The 12,058-nt window shown below is 45.7% G+C and overlaps 2 protein-coding genes across 5 annotated transcripts in view; one reads left to right on the plus strand and one right to left on the minus strand.

Annotated features, from left to right (window-relative positions):
• Positions 1 to 12,058, plus strand: part of SLX4IP (SLX4 interacting protein) — a 101,769-nt gene that overhangs the window by 83,437 nt on the left and 6,274 nt on the right. For 2 of the 4 annotated variants that reach the window (XR_010439695.1, XR_010439696.1), the window contains one exon: positions 545 to 953. The gene's annotated coding sequence lies outside the window, so the exon portion shown is untranslated. Of the gene's footprint in view, positions 1 to 544; positions 954 to 9,689; positions 9,891 to 12,058 lie in introns of those variants that run through there. The other 2 variants (XR_010439698.1, XR_010439697.1) reach the window with 2 other exon arrangements.
• JAG1 (jagged canonical Notch ligand 1) overlaps positions 1 to 12,058 on the minus strand; it is a 35,996-nt gene that overhangs the window by 7,612 nt on the left and 16,326 nt on the right. The window contains exons 4-14 of the mRNA XM_064709835.1: positions 10,360 to 10,614; positions 9,284 to 9,344; positions 5,387 to 5,517; positions 4,982 to 5,101; positions 4,483 to 4,596; positions 3,817 to 3,930; positions 2,944 to 3,057; positions 2,500 to 2,546; positions 1,831 to 2,004; positions 1,189 to 1,339; positions 501 to 665 (exon numbers count right to left, since the gene is read on the minus strand). Coding sequence (XP_064565905.1) covers positions 501 to 665; positions 1,189 to 1,339; positions 1,831 to 2,004; positions 2,500 to 2,546; positions 2,944 to 3,057; positions 3,817 to 3,930; positions 4,483 to 4,596; positions 4,982 to 5,101; positions 5,387 to 5,517; positions 9,284 to 9,344; positions 10,360 to 10,614 — 1,446 coding nt within the window. The remainder of the gene's footprint in view (positions 1 to 500; positions 666 to 1,188; positions 1,340 to 1,830; positions 2,005 to 2,499; positions 2,547 to 2,943; positions 3,058 to 3,816; positions 3,931 to 4,482; positions 4,597 to 4,981; positions 5,102 to 5,386; positions 5,518 to 9,283; positions 9,345 to 10,359; positions 10,615 to 12,058) is intronic.

Here is a 12,058-nt window from a genome sequence, read left to right on the forward strand (position 1 = left end):
ACAATTGGGAAGAAAGAAGAGGATTAAAAAAAGAGGGGAAAAAAAGGTCAGACTAGAAGTACAGTTACTAGGAGTCATTATCTTACTGCAGACTGTTTGGTAGTACTTCCATTTCTCATAATACCCTTTGGAAAGGAAGGGTTATAAGCAAGATGACAAATGAGTAAAAAACTGCACAAGGTGATGAACCTGTCACTATTAAAAACAAAAAATTCAGGAGTCCTTAAGATCCACGTTAAACCCCACTACTAACTCCCTCAGATCTTGTATACATGAGGTTTTCAACAACATACAATTCAAGGCCAGAGGGGTCAGGGCTCTGAACCTTCCCCAAGGCCTAGCAAATTCCACTCTGCCTCGCCCAAGAGGGATATGAAAACTTACAGCAGTTCCAAGGTTCACTGAGTTACAATGAAGAAAAGGGGTCTGGGAGGGAAGGATGGAATCTTTGCCCAGTAAGAGTGGGGGACAGTAAAACAGATTCTCTATTTTGCTCTTACTCTCATGACAGTAGGTGCCGGTGAATCCTTTGTTGCATTCACAGGTGAATTTTCCACCCGCCTGGCTCTTGCACTTCCCGTGAGGACCACAAACGTTGGAAGAGATGTAGCGAACCCCTTCGGGTGTGCTGTTGGAAGCCACTGCCACAGTGCAGCTGTCAATTACTGCAGGAAAGCAGAGACCCACATGAGAATTACCCATGCAACCCAATTCCTCAAGAGCAACATTTTCACTTCCAGCCACGGACATTTAGAAGACACTTGTGCCATTGAGTCATTTAGGTTGGAAAAGACTTTTAAGATCATCGAGTGAAACCATAAACATATGACTACAAATATGTTTGCTGCTTTAAAATAACATTGGACTCTGCCAACCGTGCATAAAATAATCATAGCATCTTATTTGATGATTGCTGGAACACATCCACGGCCTGGAATAAATGCATCAGGCTATTTGCTACCTGTGCTTTCTGTCCACATGGACATAATGCTGTCTTTAATAGCTGATACTTACAAATATCACTTATCTTTTCACACAGGGAGAGGCCTAAGGCAGAGGGCAAAATTCAGCCTCCTTATAGCAGAGCTACTGCAGTGACTCCCCTGCTGGAGCTGAATTAGGGCCCCAGTGAGGGCAGGGTAGGAACCACTGGCAGCCACAGCCCTTCACCCCCAAAGCAACACGAACCTTCACACGGAGTGGTGCGGCAGTGATCCTTCAGGTGGGAGCAGTTCTTCCCTTCGTAATCCTCGGGGCAGTTACAGAAATAGTCCATGGCAAGATTGAAGCACTGGGCGCCGTTCTGGCACGGATTTGGCTCGCAATAGTCTATGTCCAGCTGTAAGCAGTGCACAGAGAGGGAAGGGAAATGGGAAGGGGGGGGGAAGGGAGCGAGGGAAAGCTGAGTGAAAGAGGTTTATCATGGCTTTCCCTCACCACGACAGGCTGACATTGTGGAATCTGACCTTTTTATCTGCGGCCTCAAAGAATCATTCATAGCACACAGAGTTCAGTCCCGCTCGCCACTATTGCGGCAGACAACTCTCGATATTAAACTGCCAAAGTTAATAGTGAGAGCTCCACAAAGCCTGACGTGCAAACTCTGTCGTCTGCTTAACAAAGAGAATCCTCCACAGCCTGTCAGGGGTTTGTTGGTTTCTTCCCCCGCCCCAATATATATTAATCAAGCAGTTTCTTGGCAGACTGACAGCGATATCAAGTACAACTTTATACTATGCTTCACTGGATGCAAGGCATTCCGTGCTCAGATCCGGAGCGTCGGAACAAACGGCACTGGCTGAGGGCCTGCCTTTCACCCGGCCTTCTTACCTGACAGAGGTTTCCTGAGAAACCAGCGGGACACAGACATTGGAATCCATTGATTTCATCCTGGCAGTGACCCCCATTCATGCAAGGGTTACTTGCACATTCATTGATGTCTTTCTCACAGTGATCTCCTGCATAGCCAGGTGAACAGATACACCGATAACCATTAACCAAGTCCTGGGAAAGAACATAAAAAAGTTTCAGAGTTAATGTTGTTCCTCCTTTGATATATTCTTATTAAGAAAAATAATTTTTTAAAAGTTTAAAAAAAAATCATCTCAATGTCCAAAATATTTAGAGGGGGAGAAAACCAAACACACACACAGACCACCCAGTCCCAGTTCACATTCTGAATTTCCAGGCAGAATACATTAATTGACAGGTTGAAGGGAAGCGCCTGCATTTCCAGCAGGTAGTTTGCACAACCACCAGCTCGTTCACTGGTGACATTGGCAGTGAAAATGAGTCATTTATTGAAGTTATATTTTTTTTCCCTTACTGTTCTACAGACATATCTCAACATGCTGTAGCATGACATAGGCCCTCCCCCAAGGGGACATGACCATTTGCACCAGCTATTTGCTATTTTCCAAACTTTTTGTGCTTAGGTTCAAATGTTTTAGTTACCGTTGCAAGCCTTGGAGAAACCAAGGTAAAACAAGAACAGCTTACCCGACAGGATCCTCCATTCTGACATTGTCCACGACAGTCGTTAATATCTGCAATAAAATTAGCACAGTTAGAAGGCAAAAATATATTTACGCTAGATAGAGAGTTCAGGTCTCTCTAAAACTGCAGCTAGATAAACTTTTTGTCAAGTTTCCTGCATGCCTTCCTTGAGATAAGGTTATTATAATGGGTGGGAAACCTTTCGCGATTCTTCTAGGAGAGGCAGTAAAACTTCACATCATTGTTTTAGTCCCTTTATCAGAATATAGCTATGGTACAGGCTAATGACTTTGATAAAATTGTGTATTTTCATTCGGCACCAACTACTCCCTTTCTAAAAACATCAACTGCTGGGGCTCTGCCCAGTGTTTAAATTGAGCTCAGAACTCAGGGGCACATATGCCCAAAGAGCTGGCTGTTGACAAACCCAAGGGTATGGACACTTACTTATATCACAGTTGTGGCCAGACCAGCCAGTAATGCAGTCACAGTAGTAGCTGCCAATCAGGTTCCTGCAGGAGTTGGCATTGACACAGGGCTTGCCCTCACATTCATTGGCATCTGGAAAACCAAGGGGAACGTTCAGGAGGGAAGGGAGAAGCCCACACCCCAGCAATAACCAGCAGTTCCTCCAGAGCTAAGAGGAACTTGCAGCATACAGCCGGGATTAGCGTGACTTGAAGGAACAAAAGTCAATCATCATCGGCCTCTGAAGGCTCTTTCAGTTTCTCTGCAATTAGAACATACAGGCTACGCTAATTATTTCACAATTACCCAGGCACTCATTAAGAGCAACTTGCCCCCACACACGCATCTCAGCTGAGCATTCTGAAGGAGGAATGCTGCAGCCTGGTCACTGGGATGAGTGTGTTGTGTAAAGAATGCAGCCAGCTCACTCTCCGTGAGATCATCCCCATTTTGGAACCCAGCTGGGAGCTCCTGGGTCTGGAGGAGTTGACATGGTTGAGGAGATACAGCAACTTTCTCACAGGGCTAAGGGAGAGAAGCACGTGTGGGGGCGGGACTGGGAGGCACAACATGCAGCCTCCCCACTTCAGGGCAGTTCTGGTTTGAAGGATGTCTCTGTTAACTATTTCCTTCAAGTGCCAGCATGCAGAAGCAAGGTGATGGAAGCCACACTGCTCTTGGACGCTGACCTAGACCTCAGTCCTGCAAACAGACACTGAAGGTCTTCAATGTGCCGAAATACATCCACAGGCTTCAGAAACATGACCATGAGTAATGCAGGACTACGATCCCTTTTGTATTTATCTTTTCCAGCTCTGGAACAACACTGGATGAAGAGAAAGCAGTTCTTACCTAGCTGGCATGTTTTGCCAGTCCACTGAGGTGGGCAGATACACTTAAATCCATCAACTAGATCTTGGCAAGTTCCTCCATGACCACAGGGATTTGGAGAACAATCATCAATATCTGTAATGCAGAATAAGGAGAGGCTTAGCTCCACTACCAGACTGACAATGGCAATAACTGACAAGTCTGACAAATGGTTGCTGCTACTCAGGTTTTCCCTGAGGAACAGAAGAACAACAGGACTTCTACTTGGAATTTACAGGTTATCTTTGATTTCAGCAAAAGCCTCACTTAAAGAGAGGAGTAATGTGAAAAGGGGATTCAATGCACAGGGGGAAAAGTTTACCCCTGTGGCCTTTTTGCAAACGGAAGTCCTATTTGGATCCAGCAAGATCCTCAGAGCAGCATTTTTAACAACCTGCTAGAATGCTACAAAAATCCAGCATTCCACTTCTTTCAGGAGGCTTTGGGCTATTCCTTCCCCAGTAAGCTGACAAAACCCCTGGCACAAGCAAGGGGGAAGAGAGTGCACAGGGGTGTAAATGGCTGCTGAAAGCAATGCCCAGGCTGGGAAAGGTTAAGTAGTCTGCCCTGTAAGGTGATGAGGGATTAGAAGGACTGATCAAAACCAGCAAACTGACACATTTTGGATTAACACTGCAAAGGACTCACTGTCAGTGCAGGTCGGTCCAGCCCAGCCAGGAGCACACACACATTCAAATCCCGTGGATGTCTCGAGGCAGCTTCCCCCGTTGTGACAAGGGTCGGAGAGGCAGGCGTGCTCCGCTGCACGGGGACACAAGGACATCAGGCAGAGGCCACAGCAGTGCCACCACAAGCCACCCCTGCTCCTGCAAGAGCCAGGAGTTTCCAGGCTGGCAGAAAGTCTCGCCCCAGCTAAGCTCACCAGCACACCGACTGGCACCTGCTGGGGCCACGGCCACACAGTGACTGCCCCAGTGAGCAGAAGGCTGATGTCCAGAGACACCACACAGTCATGACAGAGCATGAGAACAGGAAAGGCTGCATCTTTGTACCCAGCCCTGGCTGGGTATGCTACAAACTGAGTTTTTCTCCATCTCATACAGCGCATCCAAAACCAGGCACCAAAAGCTGGCAAGAATTAACTGTCAGGTGGTGCTTAATCTCAGCAGCTCCAGCCAACACTTACCAATTTCACAGTTCTGTCCTGAGTAGCCCTCAGGGCAGGAACATTGGTATTTGTCAGGGCCAGTGTTGCTGCAGGTACCACCGTTCAAGCAGGGCGGGTGGGTTCCACAGTAGTTCAGATCTGCAGGAGGGGAGGATGTTAAAGCCAGGCCGGAAGGTTGCAGGAATACCCCACATGCTTTGTTGTGCTTTCCCAGAGCCTTTACAGAATGCATGCCCACAGAGGAGCGGGACAGGACGGGGACATGCTAAGGACAGATGCTAACCATGCTGAAGAGCAGCGGGCCGAGGGCAGGAGCTGAGGGCCAGCGCGCTGCCAGCACGTTTCAGCAGCTCACTGAGCCCCACGAGCACAGTCTGCCAGCGCTGACACCCCGTGGGACACGGCCCTCTGGCGTTAGCATACCTTTGTCACAGAGCTGGCCACCCCAGTTGGTTTCACAGAGGCACTGCCATGGTTCAATGCAAGTGCCATGGACACATCCCGGGTGTGGAATGCACTTATCACAGTACTGGCCTTGCCATCCATACTGACACCTTCAGTAAAAGAGCAAAAAAAAGGGAAAAAAAAATCAGAACAGGGAAAGAAACCCAAACTCATCGTAACTGCTGTGTGTAGATGTGAGTGTGCAACTCCAAAGCTTGAAGAAAGGCTGGGAAGTGGGGGAAAAGGGCAGGATGAGGGGAGGGGAGTAGCTATTCAAGGATTGTTTGATGGTTTCTTGTAAACAAACATTTTGGTAGTTTTGCCAAGGTCTCTGTTGCCGGCCTCCTGACAAAAGAATAACTGTTCTGAGAAAACCAGCATGAGGCCATTCAGCACAATAACACTCTTTTGGGGCCTCATATAAATGTGGCAGAGAGGGTGGGTGTGCACTACAAATCAATCTCTGGACTTTGACAGGGTGCTTTATAAATTGAGGGGGGGAAGAAAAAGTCAGTGGAAACAATAGTTCTGCAGAGATCCTCATGAATACAAGGTTCCAGGCGATTCAGCCACGCTGGGTTTGCAGGAAGACAAACAAAACCATAAGCAGCAACTCTGAGCCCTTGGCAAGGCAGCAGCAAAACACGAGGAGTTCCCTGCTCTATCAGAAGGCAGCCTTATTCTGAATGCAGACACACACAGGGCCAGCATGGACCGGGCCACAGTCGGCGATGAAGAGAGCACGGCAGGGCTTTACACGTGCTCAGAGATCAGCTGTCAGTGTGCTTCTGGGTTTGATTTCTGCTAATAACCTCTTTGCTGGGAACAACTAAATCATGTCCAATTCTGAGAAACACTCACGTCTGGAGAATTTACTACTATTTGAATTCTTTACTGTCACCAGCAATGAGCTACCTGAATTCTCTACTTAAAAGGAAGATAGATGTTCTTTCGAAGTAAAGCCTCCTTCAGGGAAAGCTTATTTTTGCTTTCATTTAGTTCTCACTAGCAAGACCAAGGATCCATCATATTAAAGTGAATCTATAGATAGGAACAAGCAAAACAAGTTGAAAATGAAAAGCAAGGGCTTTTTGAGGTACTGTATTTCATTAACAGGTCCTGAGAGTAATTGATCAGCAGCAATTATGCACTAAGCTGTCACTAAATTATGAAAACAAACCTCAGCTCTACAGAAGTCAGCTAAGCTTTCTATTTGTAAAACCCCCCACCATTCTTCTGCTGGCAATTTCTTCTCATGGGAAAAAGCCAGAAGGATCTATCCAATGGATAATCACACACAGCCAGTGGTAAGTCTGACTTCCCTTCTAAAAATCTCAGGTGACAAACTGCATCCTAATTAACTTTTTTTCTTTAATAGCTATCACAATAGCAGCCTTTTCAAAGTCAAGGGGAAATTCTTATTAGCGTGTGTGTTAAAAAAAGCCAGTCAGTGCAAAGAACATGAAAAAACCCAGATAAGGCAAAACAGCCCCCCTCAAGTACCTCTTGGGAAATCCTTCTGTACAGGGCATGTACTGAGAATGCACAAAGATCAAAATTTAGGACCAGACCCTTTTAATTTGTGTTGCATACAAAGCAACTTGCCTGTGAGCTTGCACACAAGTTGAACTAAGGGACCTCACCTGCAAAAGCAGGTATCCAAATTGAGGATTGATTTTACCCCCATCAAATCAAAGTGGTAGTGGGTTTTGTTTTCTTTAGAACAAGTGTAAAAATAGCAAAATAATTTAAAATCCCCACACCACACAGGAAAAAAAAAATAATGAACTTTAGAGCCAAAGGTACTACTTCAAACATCAGCTTCAAAACATAACAAACAAAATTGGATAAGGCTATGGGCATGTAGGGGAAAAAAAAAGGGGCATATCAATTCCAGAAAAAGATTCACAGTACTAACTGAGGTTTAATAATATGTATGCAGCAGTTTCTCATGAGAAATTTAAAGTTAACTTTCCTTGTATAGTGATTCATGAGTAAAAAATGGTTTAGTTGGCCGGCCTGCATTGAAGAAAGTGACTGGCAGGGAAAGGGAAAAGGATATTTTAAGAACATTTGCAAGTTGTCTGTTGTACCAGAACACAGAGCAGTTTCTGCTCGGATGTTATTTTTAAACCCTGTTGCATTTGTAGCATACAGGCTATATGACTCATCAAAACTTAAAAGAAAATAAAATCTTGTTTCTGTGTTCACTTTAAAGATAGTGGTCTAACTTGGCAAGCAGAAGTTATCTGAAAGCACCAGAAGGACAGCATTGTTTCAAGACTATGCAAATCAAGTGTGGGAAAGTTGCACCTTAAGTAAATAAGAGCACTAGTGCATGTCTGGGCAGTGAGTGGGAGGCAACAGACTTAGAAAGAGAAAGGGAAGAAAAAAAAATCTGGAAACAAAGCCTGTTGTTCTGACTAGGAGACAGCAACCCCTACAAGGCATGTTTATTCTGATGACAGCAGCACAAATCACTGTTAGCCCTGACTGATATGCTCCTCTCACCATCTGCCCCCCCCCCCCACTTCCTACTACTTGTTAGGCTTTTTTTAATTAAAAAAGATTTAGATTTGGTGCTCTGGGGGTTAACCAGCTTATATCAGTGCTGCTGAACATTAAAATCACGGTTCAACTGACAACAGTTCATCCCCTGGCTGGACTTTCACTTTGCCACAGCTCTGTGAGGATGAGAGGTTACTTTCCACCTCACTTTCAGATGGTTCCCTGGTAATTTCTTTTTTGTTTTGTTTTGAAGCATGAATTACAGAAGCAGAGAAAATGAATGAGCCACTACAGCTGTTTAGGCTGAATTCTTATAGAATAATCTGCCAGACACTCCAGATCCAGTTCCTGTAGGAACTCTAGTCCACTTCATGCAAAGGTTTCCAGCAACACAGGATCCACCAATATGCCTGTTAGGCAGAAAAATTACTTTCTATTCCTTCAAACGTCTGAGTCTTATTTAGAAGTACCCAAACTTCATTTTTAACCCTTCCTACACAGGATCATTATGAATATTTTTGTAACCTCAGAAGCTCTCAGTTGTAAACAGAAATGATAAAGGGTTACATGCAGCAACTTGGAACCTGCCCGTTGATAAAGAATGCCCACATTTAATATTCACTGCCCCTCTAAGGGTAAGGGACAAGACTTCCCTGTGCTGTAAATATGTGCTGCATACTTTAAGGCATTCCAGTTATTTAATTGTTGGGTTATGGATAAAATCTGCTTTCCATTGTCTCCTTGCCAGGACAGAAGGGACTTCAAAGCACGGCAACAAAATTCGGCATTCATCAGAGCCCACTGACAAGATTTCATCCCAGCCATTAACCTCTCAGCACTCGGAGCCAGGCTCACAATGGGAAAGGAACCCAGAGATTTAACTAATCCCATTCTAAAGAATGCTTGACTTTTGCCTACTGATGGAAGAAACCAGGGGGTGGGAGGGAAGGAGGGGGAAACACTGAAAGGGAGATGAAGAGAGAAAAGCCACACTGTACTTCAGGCTTGGAATTGAAAAAAAACTATTAATCAGGCTGTTGGAAAAAACATAGCCACCAAACATTTGCACTATTTATGCAGAAACAATTAGTTAGTGCTCATTAGGCAGCATTCACACGATTTATCCCATAGCCCCCTCTCCCTCAGTGCCACCACTTCACAAACCAAAAGCTTCTTAAAATTATCAGTGCATTAAAAGCCTGCTCCCCCCCCCCCTTATTCTGGGCAAGTCAGCATGAATAATGTGTCTTGCTCAAAACCACAACTTCCAAAACGCCCTCCCTCCCCAGTCCTATTGTGCTTAGCATCACTTGTTTAATTAGTTGGGGAGGGGTGGGGGGAAAGCAAGGAGGGATAGGAAGCATTTACCTGCACTCTCCTGGAATTGTGCAAGAACCATGCTTGGGGCTACATCCCTGACGACAAATAGCTGTTAAAACAACAAAAAAGGAGAGTATCAGCACACTGCCCGCTTCCGGCGCCTCCACACTCGTGGGAAAGTTTTAATCTCTAGCAGCGCTGTAATCCTGCTGAATCCAAGCTTTTAACCAGTATCTCCTATCAAGTCTACCGGAAGGAAAACCAAGGAAGGTGTCTCCCTGGGATAGGAAATCCATCAGCTTTTCCTTTCTGTAGGAAATCTGTTCCTCTGACTTTGCAGAGGGATCACTCCTAGTACTGTTCAAAGAGCTGTTTTCACGTGGCAGAAACCATCATGCCTTGCAGAGCTCAGGTCACTTGGAGTCTACAGGTTTTTCTTCTCTCTCTTTTGCAGGTGATCTGGACCACTTTCCCTGGCTTTACACCTAATTCAAAGCAGCTTTTAACTACTCTGGATTTAGTTCTGGCTGTATCTCTGAACAGATGGGATAGCAAGATGAGCAGTAATTCAAATTGCAGGTAAACTCAGTCATTAAGAGAAGCTGATCGTCTGTTCCTAAGTCGTGCTTTCTCCTTCCCCAATTACCCAGGTAGCAGCCATTCCCTAGTAAACATGTTGAACATGATCTCAGGTGGAACAAACAAGCCTGAGACTTTTCAAACACCAAAGCTTTACACTTGCCAGGTCAGCTCTAAAACAAGTCTCTCCTTCCTGCTTGTCTTGAAGTTCTGCACCAAAGGGGAAATCCTTTTTGAAGTCAGCAGCAGAACTCCCATTGAAGTCAGTGGGCTGGGTTTTCTTCCCAAGGGCAAAGATGCGGATAATCAGAGAAAGAATACATCTGCTAAGTGCCCAGGCCTCTCTCCAAGACTTCTCTGAGACTTCAGGGCATGGCAGAAACTGCTCTTCTCCTGCCCCCAGCTCTCTGTGGAAAGAGCTGATCACTGTCCCATCAGTCCGTAGCCCCCTGTCTGCACAATCTACCACCCAATGCAACCTGGACAGGCCGCCCTCAAATCCCTCCCAGTGCCCCCGGTCTGCAGGCCGAGCATTTGTCACAAACCTTTGTTGCACTCAGGTCCCATCCAGCCTTCGAGGCAGGTCTTGTTGCCGTTCTGGTCACAGGTGTGGTGGGTGAAGAAGTCGTCCCTGGGCCGGCAGAACTTGTTGCAGCCGAAGCCGTAGTAGTGCTCGGCGCAGGTGACGCGGATCTGGTACTCGAAGTGCGCGGCGCCCGCGTTGTGCTTGAGCGTCTGCCACTGCCGGCTGGGGTTGATCATGCCCGAGTGCGACGCCTTCTCAATGATGCGGTCGGGGTCTGCGGGCACGGACACGGCAGCATTACCCTCCCTGCAGCTCTGCCCACTGACCCCACAGCACAGCTCTCCCGCTTTGCAGGGCGGCCAGCTGGTTTTATTAACTCTGCTTCAGACACTCAGATAAGGCTGCCCCGGAGCTACAGACCATTAACTGAAACACACATGCAGCATTATCAAACTGAGCCAAGCTCGAAATCAAAAGGCACTGTTCAGTTACTGCCAATCGCTTACCCCTTCTGCAGCGTAAGGGCATCCACTAAGAATTCATACAGTTCACGACTAAAGAAAATTCAGCTCCAACACACTGGTACAAAATGTGTTTTCCCCTGCTCCTCCATTAATGGCACTAGTTTTGTTTTCAACTGGAGCATTTACAAAAACAACATACTACAATAGCCTAACAAAGCCACATCCACAGGCTGAACACCGGCACTGCCAAAGGTTTGCAGCCTTTTCCTTATGTGCAAACACTGAATTGAAAACTATCAATTTCAGCATTCAGATGACATGGGCAATCTCACCAGATTTTGGCTGACAAATACCATGCTGTCTTCAGACAGCACCTGAGAGTACAAAGTCAAGATGACCAGAGCTCAAAGCAGAAGACTCAAACTACTGCATATATGTGCTATGGATCCCCTTCAAATCTACAGAGCATTTTACAGTTTAGATTTGCACTTGACATTTAGTTCTGGCAAAAGTCTTCTGGCTTTCAGAGCCATACAACTGTCTGAATTATGGCTTGAAATAACAATATTTCACATTTGCTTGGAACATTGTATATATCTGTGGTATTTCACTTTGTAGTCCAGGTCTTGTGACTTAAACGATCTGACGCTGCCTTGCGACCTGCTGCTACCCAGCACTTGACTGCTGAGTGAAAGTTTATCGTACAACAGCCAAAATATCCTCACAGACTGAGCTCAAAACCAACAGTGAGTACATGGGAGCATAATCCAGCGACAGGAGAATTTGAGGTAGGAAGGCAGTTTGCCAGTGATGTGTTAGCAGCGTGTGAAGTACTGGCACCTCTGAGTGTTAAGAATTCAAATGTACTGATGTGCTGCTTGTTGTTCCAACAACTACAAAGAACCTTCTGGGATTTTACATAAGGCAGAGCTGAAGACTAATGAAGTCTCTACTAAAGCCATAAGATGACACATGGGCAGTTTTTAATCTAAGATACTTTTAAATTTATTGCTAAGGACCTTTGATTTGCAGCTTTCAATAAAAAAAAGAACTTCCTGACAGACTTCTCAAGCCTCAGATACCATTATGGATCCACCACTGGGTCCTGCCTGCTTGCCTGCAGTCCTGCAGTTTGGAATGAAGTCAAAGCTCTTAACAAAAGAGTGTCAAGACTCAGATGTCGTGAGCATCTGCCTATTTTTGGGGGCATTTGTGACTTGAGACTACAGCATTCCTTAGGTGTTTACAGTGCGA

The sequence above is a fragment of the Zonotrichia leucophrys genome, chromosome 3 (genome assembly GCF_028769735.1).
Source record: "Zonotrichia leucophrys gambelii isolate GWCS_2022_RI chromosome 3, RI_Zleu_2.0, whole genome shotgun sequence".
Lineage (NCBI taxonomy): Eukaryota > Metazoa > Chordata > Aves > Passeriformes > Passerellidae > Zonotrichia > Zonotrichia leucophrys.